The 17,844-nt window shown below is 38.0% G+C and overlaps 1 protein-coding gene across 7 annotated transcripts in view; it reads right to left on the reverse strand.

The window, feature by feature from the left end:
• PLEKHH2 (pleckstrin homology, MyTH4 and FERM domain containing H2) overlaps nt 1-17,844 on the reverse strand; it is a 110,615-nt gene that overhangs the window by 30,768 nt on the left and 62,003 nt on the right. For all 7 annotated transcript variants that reach the window (XM_067007669.1, XM_067007671.1, XM_067007672.1 and 4 more), the window contains 4 exons: nt 13,262-13,342; nt 9,168-9,347; nt 4,429-4,537; nt 3,377-3,489 (listed from right to left, as the gene is read on the reverse strand). In XM_067007669.1, coding sequence (XP_066863770.1) covers nt 3,377-3,489; nt 4,429-4,537; nt 9,168-9,347; nt 13,262-13,342 — 483 coding nt within the window. The remainder of the gene's footprint in view (nt 1-3,376; nt 3,490-4,428; nt 4,538-9,167; nt 9,348-13,261; nt 13,343-17,844) is intronic.

Here is a 17,844-nt window from a genome sequence, read left to right on the forward strand (position 1 = left end):
GAAATGATGGTATGCCATTTCTGAGGTTAGTTTATTAAAAATCAATGCGACTTCTATCTTGAGTACTCTACTTGATGCTTAGTGCATTAGGAGGTCTTTCCATTCTCGATGATAGGAATACAAACTATTTTCAGCTATGTTTTTTTCAGCTTTTTTTTTTTTTTTTTTTGCCTATTCTTTTCTGGTAGTTCTTTCCCTAGCCTCAGGTAGTTTCCTCACACACATATGATTATCAGTTCTCAGCTAAAAACTCAAAAGGAACCCTCTATGAATCTGTGGAGCACTTTCCCACTCTCTTCTGCTCACTCCTCTCAGTTTTGTGAATTCTAACCATCTTGGCCTCCTCAAATTCTGAACTCTGTCTTGGTAACTCAGGAAGACTGCCAAGCACTATTTGGGTGTCCCTCCATGCACTGTGGTCATGAAACTCTCTCTAAGATATTAAGCTGCAACAATTACAAAGCTTACTTTATTTGTTTTCCTGAGGATTGCTGTCCTGCACAGCCTATTATTCAACAGTCTGAAAACCATTGGTAGGGTAAATCCAGTTCCTGTTGCTCCATCACTGCCAAAAAGCAGAAGTTATTCCTTTTATCTTCTGACTGGTTGTTGTTTGTATGTGTAAAAAGTTTTGATTTCTGCTTATTAATTTTGTACCTCACTATCTGATTGAATTATCTTTTTTGTTTGTAGTGGTTTTTTAAGTTTTTTTCCCCAGGTATACAATTATATAATCTGTAAATATTTGCATTTCCAATTTGTTCCCTTCTAATTTGTTTTCATTGCCTAATTGCAATTGGTTAGTATCACTAATAGAATGCTAAATGATAATAATATTAATAATAATGAGGATACAGTCTATGCAGATTATGCTTTAATAAGAAGTTTTAAAAATATTAATGGGAGTATCATTGTCTTGTTCTTCACTTTAATGAAAATGTTTAAAGCATTTCCCCATAAAGCATGACATTTGTTTTTACTAAGCAGAAATATTTGATCATGTTAAGGAAATATCTATCAGTATTTTATGAATGCCTTTTTACCATCTATAGAGATGACTGTTGACTTAATAATAAATAATATTAATAGACATCCTAATATTTAGCCATCCTTGATTTCCTGGAACAAATCCCTCTTAGTCATGATTGGTATTCTTTTAGTATGATGTTGGATTCTGTTTACTAATACTTTATTAGGTTTTGTATGAAATGCTCTGTTTTCTACAATATTTTCTGGGGTTTGGTATCAAAGTAATACTCACTTTACAAAAAGAATCTGGTGACATGATGACTGAGAATTGCTTCAAAATAATCCAATCTTGGGGAGCAGTGGGGTTGGGGAGAATAAAACAAAATTGGTCACATGTTGACAACTGTGGAGCTGGATGATGAGTATCTTATACTTCATAATATTCTCTCTACTCTTATATATGTTTGAGACTTACCCCCCAAAAAGTAAAAGAAAAAAGTTTTGCAAAATTTCTTTCTTTCCTATGCTTTGGGACAGTTTAAACAGCATTGAAATTAACCACACTTATAAAGTTTGGTAAATTCCCCTGTTTAAATTTTCATTCACCTGTGTAATTGGCTCTTGCCATTTACATTTTGTTATAAAGTTGATCACTTCATCCAGATTTTCAAATATATTTGTATAAAGTCTTTCTTGCTTTGGGTATTTGTGTATTCTACAGGTGGATTTTTAAAAACGTTCCATTATGGTAATTTAAAAACATGAGCAAAAGTAGAGAGAACAGTATAATGTACCCATCATCTCGTGTCAACAACTGTCAACAAGCATTTTACCACACCTGTTTTGTTCAACCCCTGCATCCACTTTTTTTCTGTAGTATTCTAATGTATGTCATGTTATTTTACCAATACTTCAGTAGGGCTCTCCAACTGATAAAGATTTTTTTCCCATAACCATCATGTCATCATTATCCCCTTCCCAAATTAACAACAATTCCTTAGTATTATCTAGTAAATATATAATTTTTTGAGATGGGTGGAATGTAGACAAGAAAAAGCCAAAAGAGAGACAAAAATTGAGACTTTAAGAGACTATGGGAAAATGAAGTACCAAGGTCCTAGTGCAGAGTCAAGACATGAATCCATAGAAGGTACATTATATTCTGAGACTGGAGTAATGGAGGAAAGAAATAGATGAAAGAATGTCTGTTGAGAAGAGAGATTCGAGGTGATCATTTCTGATGCCCTCTAATTTTCCCAATGAACTAGAAGGTAAGTTTGTTGTGAGGAGCATTATTGAGTAGGGAATTTGAGGGGATGTGACCAAAGACAAGAAAAAGGAGAGACAGTTGACCCTAAGGAATGAAGACCACAGATTTACATTGGCTCCAGTCCATATGGCTGTTTGATGCTCTCTAGCAGTATGTATGTGATTAATATACATACTGCCTGAAAGCAGGCAAGACAGCAGGATTGATCTCGATTGGGGTTCAGCTGAAGAATGCATGGAACTACAGGTCCCAAGGAACTATGAGTATTAATGAAAGTCATCCAGACTAGATAAAGAAGGAAGAAAAGCTAAGAGGCAGTTATCGTGCTCTCTCTTGATCTCAAAGAAAATAAATGGCTCAAAAAAATGTCTTAGTGAGGAAGAGAAATGGAAGAAAGAAAATAAGAGAGCTCATGGGCTAAGAGATTATGGTTAATAAAAGACACATTGGAATTTAAGCTTTTAGAAGTGGTGTACTTATGAGGAATGTTGAGGTCAGGGTGTGGACACAGAGAATTGGAAGGTGAAGCAGGTAGAGAGGAAGCTTACAGACATTGAGAAGGTCAGGAATCTTAAGGCCATGGTATTGGTGAGTGAAGTGATAGTAAAGTAATTCAGGGTAATGGCAAGATTTAAGGCAGAGAGAAAGATGTGAGTTGGGAGCCAAAATCCTTAATGAAATTTGAGGAGTTACCAGAAGGTGACTGATGACAGAGATAATGGGGGTGGACGATTAAGAGTGATATAGTTGAATGGTAAGCTTCAAGTCACCATGGATTTCTAATAGAGGTTGAATAATAAGAATTTGAGAGTAGCACTGGAGAAGAAGAAGGATATTGACCCTCTCCCAACACTAAGGTACAAGTGATGTCAGGAATCTCTCCATTTGAGAGGTTGAAGAGGAAATGATTCTTCTGATATTAAGTGTTTCACATGGCCCAAACCATAGATAGTTTACTGCAGTAAATCTCAAATCCTCACTCAGAAAGCATATTAAATTCACCTAATTTTATTTCAGTAGATTTCCTTAATCATCATCACATTTTGAATTTTCTTGAAGAGTGAAACTTTATAATCTGAAGTTTTATTTTTTCCTATTAAATTTTTTAACAATACATAACTCCATATAAAATCTTACCTTAAATAATTTAATTGCTTCTGTCTGTAGAGCTTCCGAAGGTAATGTTGTCAAAGGAGAAATGAGTCCTTCTTTGCTGTGACACAAAGTAGGGTGTCTCCATATCTGAGAGGCTAAATACAGAATGAAATAAGAACAGGAAACAGAAAGAATCACTTATTTTGGCCTCACATTAAACCAGCCATTTAGAAATTACCTCATTCTGGCTTGGCTCACAAGTTAAGTCATAAAAGTCATGAAAAACCTCTGATAACATTATTTTATTTCAGTTTCCAGGCCATTGGGATTCTCCTATTTCTGTTTTGGATAAGTTAAAGGTAGAAGAGTTTGGTACAAATATTCTAGGCCAAAACAATTCTACCAGGACATTGTCAGGTTGCTTAAATGTGCTAAAGATTGGTGACTTCGGTGGGGAGATGACTGTACATGAGAGGGAGCTGGGGAAAGATACAGAGAGGAGAAGCCAGAGCAGAAGGAGACAGAAAGATAAAGAGGAACTTGAAGTTATTCCTAAAATCAACATTTATTAAATTCCTATGCTAGACACTGTAAATAAAATGTGATCTCTATTATTAGGTAAAGCAGAGCTTAGAATCTAGGCTCTCAATAGGGAAACCTTAGCCATAAAAAAATCTTCAGTGCAAAGCAACAAATGCTATAAAAGTTTTAAATGGTAAAGTGCATTGGGATATAATTTTAACATTTATTAGGCACCTTTTATGAGCCAGATGCTGAGTTGGGATGGGTTGGCTGTGGGAGCTCCTAAGGTAGGTAGGATTTCATCAAGTTGGTGAGGAATGTGAAGGAAGAAGGGTGTTCCAGGCAGAGGGAGTAATGTGAGCAAAGGCAGAGAGGTGTGACAGGATATAGACACATCGACGGTGTCCTTGGAGCCGAAGAACCACAATGAGAATCCTGGCCCGCGACAAGTAAAGCCTATGAGAAGATGGGTACATCTCAGGGAAACAGGAACCCGCAAAGTGAAAACTATTAGGCTAAGGGAGTTAGGGCCCATTTCATAAACCATAAAGCCTTGTACGTTATAAACTTACAAGGTTCCCCTTCTATATTTAGCAATTTGCAAACGAGTTGTTCAAATTCAGATCCAACATTTACATTGTTACTTCCAGCTGCAACAGTCAGGTGATAAAGCCAAGTGTCCTTAAAAATCAAAACATATTAATAGAGATGTTAACCAAGACACAGTTTTTGATGACTTAAGGAAAAACACAACTTGCATAAACAGTAGAAAACTTTGACAATGGAAAAAAAAAACACTCGTAATTTTTAAATAATAACTAAAAGCCACTTAAAGAGTTCTGAAGCCAGCTTATTTGAATTGTGCTCATAGTACCTTTTCCCCATTGTTCACATTTAGAAAACCATAAGAAAATTAAGAAAGTAATGTGACATTAAGAGACTAGAATAAATACAACCAATTAATATTCTTTTAAGAAATAAAACAAATTCTATCAAATTTAAAATCTGATTCCTAGTACATACAAATAGAACATATAAAATACCTAGGAAATCCAGAAAATTTAAAGAAGGAAATAATACCCAGAAGGAACATACCTCAACACAATAAAGGCCTTATAAGAAAAGCTCACAGCTAATATCATATTCAATGGTGAAAAACTGAAAGCTTGTCCTGTAAGATTTGGAACAAGGCAAGGATGCCCACTCTTGCCACTTCTATTCACCATACCACTGGAAGTCCTAGCCAGAGCAACAGAGCAAGAAAAAGAAATAAAAGGCATCCAAATCAGAAAGGTAGAAGTGAAATTATCTCTGTTTGTAGATGACACTATCTTATTTGTTGAAAACCCTAAAGAGTCCATAAAAACACTGTTAGAACTAATACATTTAATAAAGTTGCAGGGTACAAAATCAACATACAAAAATCAGTTGTGGGGACTCCCCTGGTGGTGCAGTAGTTAAAAATCTAACTGTCAATGCAGGGGACATGGGTTCGAGCCCTGGTCCGGGAAGATCCCATATGCCACAGACCAACTAAGCCTGTGTGCCACAACTACTGAGCCCACATGCCACAACTACTAAAGCCTGTGCACCTACAGCCCATGCTCTGCAACAAGAGAAGCCACCACAAGGAGAATCCTACGTACTGCAAGGAAGAGTAGCCCCCACTCGCCACAACTAGAGAAAGCCTGCATACAGCGACGAAGACCCAACACAGCCAAAAAATAAGTAAAATAAATGAACTAATTAATTTTAAAAAATCGGTTGTGTTTGTATACACTAACATTGAATTATCCAAAAAGGAAATTAAGAAAACAATCACAAAACAATAGCAAAATAAAAAAAAGAATAAAGTACTTAGGAATAAACTTAACCAAGGAGGTGAAAGATTTGGACACCAAAAACAATAAAGCACTAATGAAAGAAACTAAGGCAGACACAAATAAATGGAAAGACATCCAGTCATAGATTGGAAGAATTAATATTATTAAAATGTCCATACTACCCAAAGCAACCCATAGAGATTCAAAGTAATCCCTATCAAAATCCCATTTTTTTTTAAACAGGAATAGAAAAAACACTCCTAAAATTCACATGGAACAACAACAGACCCCAAATAATCAAAGCAATTTTGAGTAAGAAGAACAAAGCTGGAGGGATCATACTTCCTAATTCAAAATATATTACAAAGCTACAGTAATCAAAATAGTAGGGTACTGGCATAAAAACAGACAGTAGGTCCATCAATGGGCCTAATGACTGCTTCATTAGGCCAATGGGAAAGAATAGATAGTCCAGAAATAAAACCATGCATATATGGTCAACTGATTTTTCACAAGGTTGCCAAGAATACAGTGGGCAAAGGATTGTCTCTTCAATTAATGGTGTTGGGAAAACTGGATATCCATATGCAAAACAATGAAACTGGAGGGCTTCCCTGGCAGTGCAGTGGTTTAGAATCTGCCTGCCAATGCAGGGGACACAGGTTCAAGCCCTGGTCCTGGAAGATCCCACATGCTGCAGAGCAACTAAGCTTGCATGCCACAACTACTGAGCCTGCACTCTAGAGTCTGCAAGCCACAACTACTGAGCCCGCATGCTGCAACTACTGAAGCCCATGCACCCTAGAGCCCATGCTCCTCAACAAGAGAAGCCACCACAACGAGAAGGCCATGCACCACAACAGAGAGTAGCCCCTGCTTGCCACAACTAGAGAAAGCCTGTGCGCAGCAATGAAGACCCAACACAGCCAAAAATAAGTAAATAAAATAAATTTATATAAAAAAATGAAATTGGACCCTGATATTACACAGTACACAAAGTCAATTCAAAATGGAATAAAGACTTAAACATCAGACCTGAAACCATAAAACTCCTAGAAGAAAACATTGAGAAAAAGCTTCTGGACACTGGCCTTGGCAATGTTTTCTTGGGTATGACACCAAAAGCACAGGCAACAGAAGCAAAAATAAACATGTGGAATTACATCAAACTAAAAAGCTTCTGCACAGCAAAGGAAACCATCAACAAAATGAAAAGATAACCTACTGAGTGGGAGAAAATATTGCAAATCATATTTCTGATAAGGGGTTAATATCTAAAATACATAAAAAACTCATACAACTCAATAGCAAAAAGACAAACAATCCAATTGAAAAATGGGCAGAGGATTTGAAAAACATTTTTCCCAAGAAGACACACAGATGGTGAACAGGTACACAAAAAGGAGCTCAACATCACTAATCATCAGGGAAATGCAACTGAAAACCACAGTGAGTTATCACCTCACACCTTTTAGAATGGCAACTATCAAAAACAAAACAAAACCCAAAAAAGACAAGAAATAACAGGTACTGGTGAGGATATAGAGAAAAGGGAGCCCTGTACACTGTTGGTGGGAATGTAAATTGGTGCAGCACTGTGGAAAACAGTATGGAGTTTCCTCAAAAAATTAAAAATAGAACTACTATATGATCCAGCAATTTTACTTCTGGGTATTTATCTGAAGGAAGCTTTATAATATAAATTTATATAAAATAGTAACTCAAAAAGATATATGCACCCCCATGTTCATCACACCACTATTTACAATAGCAAAGACATGGAAGCAACCTAAGTGTCCATCGATGGATGAATGGGTAAAGAAAATATGGTATATACATACAGTATTATTCAGCCTTAGAAAGGAGGAAATCCTGGGCTTCCCTGGTGGCACAGTGGTTAAGAGTCCGCCTGCCGATGCAGGGGACGTGGGTTCATGCCCTGGTCTAGGAAGATCCCACATACCGCGAAGTGGCTGGGCCCGTGAGCCATGGCTGCTGAGCCTGCATGTCTAGAGCCTGTGCTCCGCAACGGGAGAGGCCACAACAGTGAGAGGCCCGTGTACCGCAAAAAAAAAAAAAAAAAAAAAAAGGGAGGAAATCCTGCCATTTGTGACAACATAGATGAATCTGGAGGACATTGCTGTGTCTGGTTTCTTAGCAACCAGGTTTGTTGCCTGCTAACAAACCAGACACAGAAAGACAAATACCATATAATACCACTTATATGATGGATCTAATAGTCAAACTCATAGAAGCAGAGAGGGAATGGTGGTTGCCAGAGGCTAGGGGGAAGGGAAAACAGGGTGGTATTAGTCAAAGTGTACAAAGTTGTGGTTATACAAGATGAATAAATCCTGGGAATAAAAAAGAAAAAAAAAAGATGAATAAGTCCTAGAGATCTATCATACAGCATGGTGCCTATAGTTAACAATATTGTATTACATACTTTAAAATTTACTAAGAGGGAAGATCTTATGTAGTTCTTATCACACACACACAAAAATAATAATTAAAAAAGAGGTTGAGCCCGTGAGCCATGGCCACTGAGCCTGTGCGTCCGGAGCCTGTGCTCCACAACGGGAGAGGCCACAACAGTGAGAGGCCCGCATACCGCAAAAAAAAAAAAAAAAAAAAAAAGAGGTTGAGAGGAAACTTTTGGATGTGATGGATAGGTTTATGCCATAGACTGCAGTGATGGTTTCATGAGCACATAATTATTTCCAAAGCATCAAGTTGTATACATTGATTATGTATAACTTTTTATATGTAAGGAAGAAAGAAAGAAAAGAAAAGAACCCATTTTTCGGCTCCCCAAATATACTGGAATTTTTTCTTTCTATTAAACTATATATGTACATTATATTTTCACATAGTTGAGATTATATTAAGGACGTGCTTATATTATATTAGTAAAATTCAGAAATTATAATTACCTATTTTTAATATAAAAAAGATATGAGGCTGTAGGATATTTTATCATATGGACATTATTTAATCAATTTCCTATTGTTGAACACTTAGATGTTTACTAATTTCACACTGATAAAAAAATACCATGAAATCTAACATCTGTTAAGTAAAAAAGGGTGTCTGTTATATTTTTTGTGTTTGAAATATATCAGAGGGCTTCCCTGGTGGCGCAGTGGTTGAGTGTCCGCCTGCCGATGCAGGGGACACGGGTTCGTGCCCCGGTCCGAGAAGATCCCACATGCCGCGCAGCGGCTGGGCCTGTGAGCCATGGCCGCTGAGCCTGCGCGTCCGGAGCCTGGGCTCCGCAGCGGGAGAGGCCACAACAGTGAGAGGCCCGCGAACCGCAAAAAAAAAAGAAGAAAGAAAAATATCAGAAATAAAATTATTTAAAAAATACTATGTCCAACAAAACTATACGTAAATCTTTGATCACACTTAACGGTCATTTGAAAATTATTACCAATACTTAATCGTATTAGTCGAAATCATTCTAAATCTACCAATTAGACCTTACATACCTTTTCATGCTTAGATCCAATCAGGAGGTAAGTTGGACCTTGGTCTTTGGGGTGGATCACAATAGTGTAATGTGTGGATAAAAGACTTCGCCCACTGGCTTCATAATCTTCACCTGAATCACAGGATCTGTCAACCTCTTCAACTTTAGCCTCCCAGAGTCTGATCTGACCTAAAGGAAACTAAAGTAAATATTAGTAATTGCAAGGAAGGAACTTTCTAAATATTTTTCTGCTAAAATTTTTCAGTCTTTTTCATTCTTACCTTTATAAAGCATACCTTTTTTTAAATGAATGCCTAAAGCTAATTGGATTATCTACATTGTTACAAAAGTAGTAGCCACAACCAACATGCCAACTGTAATACTGAAAAATAATTTGAATACTAGACATTTTACTTTTGTGGAAAAAGCAAGAAGCCACTTCCATACAGTGGTTTGGATTATTCATTTGGACCAAAATGACACATTACCTAGTCAAGCAATTCAGTCAAAATATTCATTTGACTTTTTTCCCCACAGAATTAATTTGATTAAGTTACTGGATCAAAAGGACAAGGGTAGACATAGTCTCAATACTATTCATAGAAAAAGTAACAAAGTTAGACAGCTGGTGTGAAGAAGTGTGATTAACTATCACTCTAAACCCCAATAAATGAGGAGTGTTTTGAGGCTATATACACATATATGACATATTACACATGTAACGTATCACAAAAAATGCCATGATTTCTTTCATCTTAATTTAAGTGTAAGAAAAACATCCTAATAATGATTTATATTAAATTTTACCTACTCTTTTACGGATGAAAACAATTATTTGCTCTGTAGAATATTTAGCATATTTATTTTAAAACCTTTCTTTAATTAAGTCCATTTATTCCAGGAACACACACAGTCTGCTTCAGATGTACAACTTCTAAAATATTCGGTCAGGTTTGGAATTGCAGCCTGAAAAATTTCATTGTAACTCCAAGGACATTTACCATCTTACATTTCCATGCTCAGGCCCAGGGCTCAGTGCTTGGACTCTTTTCCCATCTACACTCACTCCCCTGGGTGATGTCATCCAAGCTCATGGCTTCTGCATCAGCATGTATTAGTTACTACCAAATTTAAAACTTTTGACTCACACTAGCTCTACTTAGATGCCTAATAGCATTTCAGCGTCACTTGGTAAGTCCTCCCCCACCACCTGCTCTCCTGAGTCTCTCCCATCCCAGTTGTTCGCAACTTGATCTTTCCAGCTGTTCAGGCCAAAAAGCTTGGCATCGTCACTGCCCCTTTTCTTGCTCTCATATTCCATACCCTTTTAGTCAACAAATCCTATCAGCAAATCTTTCAAAATATACCCAGAATCTGGTCTCTTCTCACACCTCCATTGCCGCACTAAACGACAATCATCTCTCACCTGAATTACTGTAAGAGTCTCCTAACCAGTCTCCTCCTAATTCCCTTCAGACAGTAGCTGTAGTGTTACTGTTAGACACAGGTCAGATCATGTCACTGCTCAGCTCAAAATCCTCAAATGGCTTCTCATCTTACTTGGAGCAAAAGCCAAAGTGCTTACTATGATAAGGCCCTCTGCGATTTGGTCCCCGTTACTTCCCTGAACTCATCTCCTATTATCATCTCCCTAATGGAGTCCAGTCCAGTCACACTGACCTTCTCACTATTCTTCAAACACACCCGGCATGCTCCTGACAAGGCCTCTGCACTTGCTGTTCCTTTGGCTTGGAATACTCTTGCCTCTTTTACTTCCTTCAAAACCTAATTAAAATGTTGGCTTCTCAGTGAGGTTTTACCTAGATATCTTATCTGCCTAATAGCTGACTAATAGTAAAAAATTAATTCATTTGATTAAACGTGCTGTCTTTTACGAGAAACATTGCTTTTTCCCATTAAATTAATTACAGTTATTTTCTGAGTAGTTACTATGTGCAAAGCTCTATTCTGGGGACTGAGTGAAGAAAATTTACTTCTGAAGGAAAAATGTGAAATTAACTTATCTATACTTTCAGAAAAAGAAAGGCAGTTAAAAAAAGCAAAATAATAAGGCAGAAAATTCACATTAATAAATAAAAAGCAAGCTTTAAAAATAGGATAAAGAAAACTAATTCTACTATGATAATACATGACAATACTATCCTAATTGTGTGCTTTAGGCATACCCAATCATATGACAATCAAGGTTCCATCCACCCCACTATTTAAAGATGATTATTCCTTTTACCAGAGGATTTACCATGGTTCTATAAACAGTGAATAGACCAGGTGCTTTTAAATATTTTGACTGAATTTTTAAAAAGACACTGGTTGAGGTAAAGACATTGTTTCCGAAACATCTATAGTACAAAATGAAGTAAGCCTATACTGATTCACAAGCATTCTCAATACTTTTCCAGTAATTATAATGGATTTCTGTTCAGCTATCTACATTCCTCTGACTGTTCCTTCTGTGATCAATGTTATCCATTTTTAATAAAAAACAAAATTATTATTATTATTAGGAACATTTAAATTCTACTCTCAGCAAATTTTAAATTATTTTTCTATTTATAAAACATGAATATAGAAACTTGGTAAAAATAGAAAGTTATTTTTAAAAAGGAAGAAAAAAATCATCCATAATTCTACTACCACTCAACATTTTGGTATAGTTCTTTCTGACTTTTCTGCTATGTGTATCTTTACATAGATGTGCTGGACTGAGAATTATAAACTCAGAATCCCAAACTTCCTCTTCTAAAGTCTCCCTGTAACTGCAGAAAAGAAGCTGGGAACTAAATTTGTCAGAATCCCCTTCCCTGCATGGCTCCAGATTAGCACTTGCCTGAGAGAATTTTCATGAGATGTGGAAGGTAATGGTAAAAGAAGAGTCATTATTCTCCTGAGACAGCTGCAGTCAGATGCCTGGACTGATGTATCACAGAGGCTTCTCAGTAAACTGCTGAGTACCAGCTGCCTCTGTGCTTTGTGTTCAGACCTTGGTGCTGACTTCTCAGATCTTCAGTGGCAGCTGCTTCCCCGACCTCTACTCTCCCAACTTTTCTAAAGTTATGTATGTCCCTAATTCTGCATTAAAATTGTTAAAACTGGAATACACAGAGTGGCTTCTGTTTTCCTGACTGATAATTGAGTTAGGGTTATACTGAATATGCAATTTTGTACTGTGCTTATTCTTTTTTTTTTTTTTTTTTTTTTTTTTTTTTTTTGTACTGTGCTTATTCTTGTATTATTTTTATGAGCATATCCCCACATTACTTCAGAGATATCACTCTCAATGGCTGCACTGTGTTAAGTACCAACCCATGAGCAATACTGAGAATAATGGCATGCATTTTAAATATGGCTAGTCGGAACTGAGAGTGCAGACTATGAAAATAGAGCAAAGAAATACTAACTGACCTACATGGTCAGTGGACCAAGAAGTTTAGTCTCATTAACACAGTAATCAGTCACAGGCTGCTGTTCTGTGGAGCTGGCATCATTGTTTCATGCAAATACTCTTAGTCCATGTTAGTTCAATTTTTAGAGTTTCAGTAATCCAAAGATGACATGGGGTATGCACAATGATAATTGGGTATACATTTCACGTTTGGAAGATACCCATCTTTTTACTCTGAAAATGCAATAACTCAAGTTTTGGCAGGGAGGAGATTAGTTAAAAATGAACGAAAGGGATATAGATATGCAGATGGATGGATAGATAAGTGGTATCTAGAGATTCAAGGGCCTGGGGCAGAACTGGATTCTTTTCCCTTCCCAGCTCTTTTTTCCTAGCTTGCTGTTCCCTTCAATCAACCTCATCTATCTAGTCTGTCAGACCTGGAAAATATGGGAAATTGATGGTTGAAAGTGGGATAGAGGAAGACTTTTCTAGGTCTTAGAAGAAGAATTAATTAAGTACTAAGGCTTATAATTAAGAATCAAAACCCCTGCGGGTCTATGATTACCTTAGTAATAAATTTTATGCAAAATTTCAACCTTATCAAAAATTCTAAAGTTTGAGCTAGCAACAGAACAGTGAAAGGGAAAACTTGAAGCCATAACAAACAAAAAATTCCTCTAATTAGCATATTAAAAATACATACATACCTTATCTTCTTGACTACGAAAATAATATAATATTTTTCCTATAAGTGTACACCAGACTCTCTTGGAGTAGCCATGTTTTACCTGAAATCATATTTCAAAGGATTACAAATGTAGCTCAGAACTCTGACACCTTAAAGTATAGTTTATATACTTTATTTGAAGCTGTTCAGCTATCCAGTTTGCTTGAGATATAAGTGATATTCCAACTAGACTATCCAAATGCTATTTAAAATTTACCCATTATAGTAGTAGCATGGTATGTTTTGCTTTGGTGCTCATAATTCAACATTTAACGAATGTTTACTATATGTCAAGTATTATGCCTAGGACTAAGGATTCAAAGATGCCAGTTTCACAAGTAAGTATATTTCATAGTTTTATGTTACATAGATTTCCAATAACCCTGTAGGGCTCTCTGGGTTAACACTCTAATGTTAGAAACAAGATTGAAACCTAAGAATTCTAGTGATTTCCAAAATGTAAGAGATTCATTCATTCAAAACATTTGATGCCTTCTCCAGAAGTAATAATACACTGAACACATTTGATACCTTCTCCAGAAGGATACACACAAAATTGTGAAATAATAATATTAAAAGCTATTATTACATATTGAGTACTTTCTATATGTCAGGAATTATGTCAAGTGATTGGGATGGAATCTGATTCCTGACTCTGAATAGTCAGATGCTGGTCTAGATACTGGGGAGATGGATATGAATGCGACACAGTCTCCTTCCTCAAGGAGCTCACTGCCTCGTGAGGAAGACAAACAACTAACCCAGCAGCGTGCTACACATCTTCATCAAGAACACAAGTTTACAAGCCTAGTGATTTTTTTTTTTTTTGGTGGAAGACATTCTACCAAAATTTGTACTGAATACCACAGGTTTTTCATCGTTTGGTAGCTTTATGAAGATCCTCACTGTGAGTTCCTCTCTGTCCCAGTTCTGCCCAGGTACAGGCATTGAAGATTTTTGCCAGACAGTCCCAGCTACACCCTCAAGCCTAGAAAAACACCAAGAACTCCATTCCCATCAGTGGGTAAGACTGATAATAGGCTCTGTTGCCCCAGACCTAGAATGTGGTGTGCCTGGTTGAGCTTGCCCTATAATCCCACCACTCTGGCAGCCCTGCCAACTTCTGCCTTGAGGCTTGACCCTCTTCTGCAATAGTTAGAGTGGGCTTCAATTTGGAGAGGTCCACCACCTGGAAACCAAGACATTGGCAGGTAAAACGAAAGCCCAACATTCCATTGTCATGCTTGCCCATGGTGATAAATATGAAGGAGAAAACTAGAGCAGGAAAGGAGAAGGAAGTGCCTGGAGAAGGAGGGACGTGTTTTACAATTTAAAATAAGGCGGTCAGGAAGGCATCACCAACACTGATTCAAGCCTTGGAGGAGGTAGATGAGCTATGCGGTCACCTGAGAGAAGAACACTCCGGGCAAGGAAGCAGCAAGCGCCAAGGTCCTGAGACGGTGTGTGCCCATCTGTCTGAGACTAAGCGAGGAAGGGGAGAGGTCACTGGGGAAGGGGCAGCATATAGGGGTGGGGAGCACACATATTTTGCAGGGCCCTTGTAATGACATAACATTTAAACGGACTGCACTGACAGTTGTACAATGAGAAGAATATAAATTATTGCCACAACGGATTTTACAGTCAGCAAGTCACGACAGTAGAAAAGGCCTGGATTCTGAGGTCAAAAGGACCAAGGCTTAAATTCCAGTTCTACCACATACTGGATGGATGATGTCCTCAGGTAACTGACTTGACCTCCCAAGTTCTGTCGTTAACATGGGATTACTGTACACCTCATTGGGCTGTTGTGATGACCAAAGGAGAAAATGTAAATAAAGGATACTAGTAGTTACTCAATAAATGCTTCCTTCCTCACTATGCATAAGGAGAAGTAAAACACATGTTTTGTTTAAACCCACAAATGCAGCCAGCCTTGGGCTTTCAAAACTATGGTTTAAGCAAACAAATGACTCCACCATCTAACAGTTTGATGGATTTAAATGTTGCTTGAGGAAAAACAAAACGAAACAAAATGTCGCATTTGGCAAGACATGTTTTGGTTTAATTAAATTTAGAAACATATATTTACAGATAAATATCCTGGAAGTTTTAAATAGCTTGTGTTATGCAGCCTTTTTTTTCTTCTTTTAAACAAACTCCAGAAAGGAGACTTACCAAAACTGAAGAATAATGCATCTGGCTATAGAGAGTATACTTTTGAAATGATTTATCTTTAAAGAGAACAATGTGTGCCTTTGAGGAACTACAAATTAATGAAGACTTCTGCCAACTTACAGTAAAAGCTGTGTTTTAAAACATAGTCTATCTTTTTATGTGCATCTGATTATGTTAAGATTTCTTCCAATTCTGACTTATTCTGAAAAAATCATAATAAAACAAATTACACTAGAAGAATCCTCACAAAGATTTAAAGACAATCTCAAACCTCAAGGCTTTGGTGAACTAAATAGTTGAAAGAATAAATTATTTTACCTTGCATCCATAACAAAGTTACTTATATCAGTTCTCTCTGAAACTTTGATGACAAATAGTATATCATATTCCGATTGGCCTTTGTCATCACACAAAACATAAGCTCCGGGCTTCCCTGGTGGCGCAGTGGTGGAGAGTCCGCCTGCCCATGCAGGGGACGCGGGTTCGTGCCCCGGTCCGGGAGGATCCCACGTGCCGCGGAGCGGCTGGGCCCGTGAGCCATGGCCGCTGAGCCTGCGCGTCCGGAGCCTGTGCTCCGCCACGGGAGGGGCCACAGCAGTGAGAGGCCCGTGTACCGCCAAAAAAAAAAAAAAAAACATAAGCTCCCATGGTCTTCTCCCCTCTCCTATATTTTCATGCCTGTAGCCTTCTCCACCACAAATCCTGCCACCTGTCTTGCTGACTTCAGCATCTAGGGAAAACTCTTGTGATAATAATAGCTAGCACTTCTGGCATGTTTGTGATGTGCCAGGCACTGTTCTAAAGCACGTTACATGCTTAAATAATTTATCTAATCTTCCCAGCACCTGTGAGGTTGGCACTATTATTATTCCCACTTTACAGAAAAGGACACTAAGGCACAGAGCCTCTAAATAATCTATTCAAGGTCACACAGGTGGCAACTGTCAGAGGCAGGACATGCACCCATGTAGTCTGGCCCCTGAACTCTTGCCCTATCCTCTTTGCTGTACTGCCTTGCTACCATCTTAACTCACAGTTCCTTGCTCTCTTCATTTCTAAAAACCTTTGCTATCCTTCCATTTTTGCCATTCATCCACTTGGCCACATTTTATTCCAGTGTATCAGTTCCCTCCTGGCTTCTCTTCCTTCTCCACCAACCTTGGAAATGATATTTGACCACAAAACAACTCTTGATCTAAAACCTGTGATTTGGGGCTTCCCTGGTGGCGCAGTGGTTGAGAATCCGCCTGCCGATGCAGGGGTCACGGGTTCGTGCCCTGGTCCGGGAAGATCCCACATGCCGCGGAGCAACTAAGCCCGTGAGCCATGGCCGCTAGGCCTGCGCGTCCAGAGCCTGTGCTCCGCAACGGGAGAGGCCCCAGCAGTGAGAGGCCCGCATACCACAAAAAAAAAAAAAAAAAAAAAAAAAAAAAAACCTGTGATTATGTTGCATTCCCATGCTTCTAACAAATCCACACAACAAAATTTCACCTCCATTTGTTTTTAAGTAATCCAGTGGAGCGTGTAGGAAGAGAAAGGTTACGGGAGGTTTTAAGAAATGACATTAGCCATAGTTAATAACTGTTGAAACTGGGTAATGAATATATGAAGGTCCTTTCTATTATTCCTTCCACTTTCACATGTGTTTGAAAATGCCCATAATAAAACACAGATTTAAAAATCATCATCTTGATATGAATAAAGCAAGTAAAATGTTCATTGTGGAATTTAGGTGGTGGGAATATGAGTGTTCGCTGTAAAATACACTACCAACTTTTCTGCATATTTGAAAATTCACATAATAAAATGTTAGAAAAAAATGACTATCCTCACATCACTACAATGTAAAGTCTCTGCTCTTATTTCTGAGCATCTTAGAGAAAAATAACCAATATGAACTCAAATCATTGAAGTCAGGTGGGCCCTCGGTAAATCAATCCTTCTATCTGTCCTTGGATATATCCTACTTCCCTTATTCTCAATCCTTTCCTTCACTCTCATGGAACTGTCCACTGGAGTAATCTTCATCAAAGAAAACCGAGGACATCAGACATGATTTCACTCATTGCCCCACCAGCTTGGATTTTCATCCTTCCTCACCTTTCTGCAAGTCCAGCCCCTCCACAGTGCCCTCCCGCCATGCCCGATCACCCATTTCTTCTGGACTTTGTTCTTAATCTCCCACTTCTCTATCCCAGCTTCCTCCCTTCAATTTGGAAACTCAAGGTATGCCTTTCCCATCTGAAAAAGTGCCTCTCCTGACACCATGTTCCCTCCCAGCTTGATTCTTTCTCATGTGCCGGAAAGTATGGACAGTCCTCCACACTCAGTACTGCACCTACTCATCACCCAGTTACCGTTCAACATACCACAAGGCGCTTTCTG

This window comes from Kogia breviceps, chromosome 11 (genome assembly GCF_026419965.1).
Source record: "Kogia breviceps isolate mKogBre1 chromosome 11, mKogBre1 haplotype 1, whole genome shotgun sequence".
Classification (NCBI taxonomy): Eukaryota; Metazoa; Chordata; class Mammalia; order Artiodactyla; family Physeteridae; genus Kogia; species Kogia breviceps.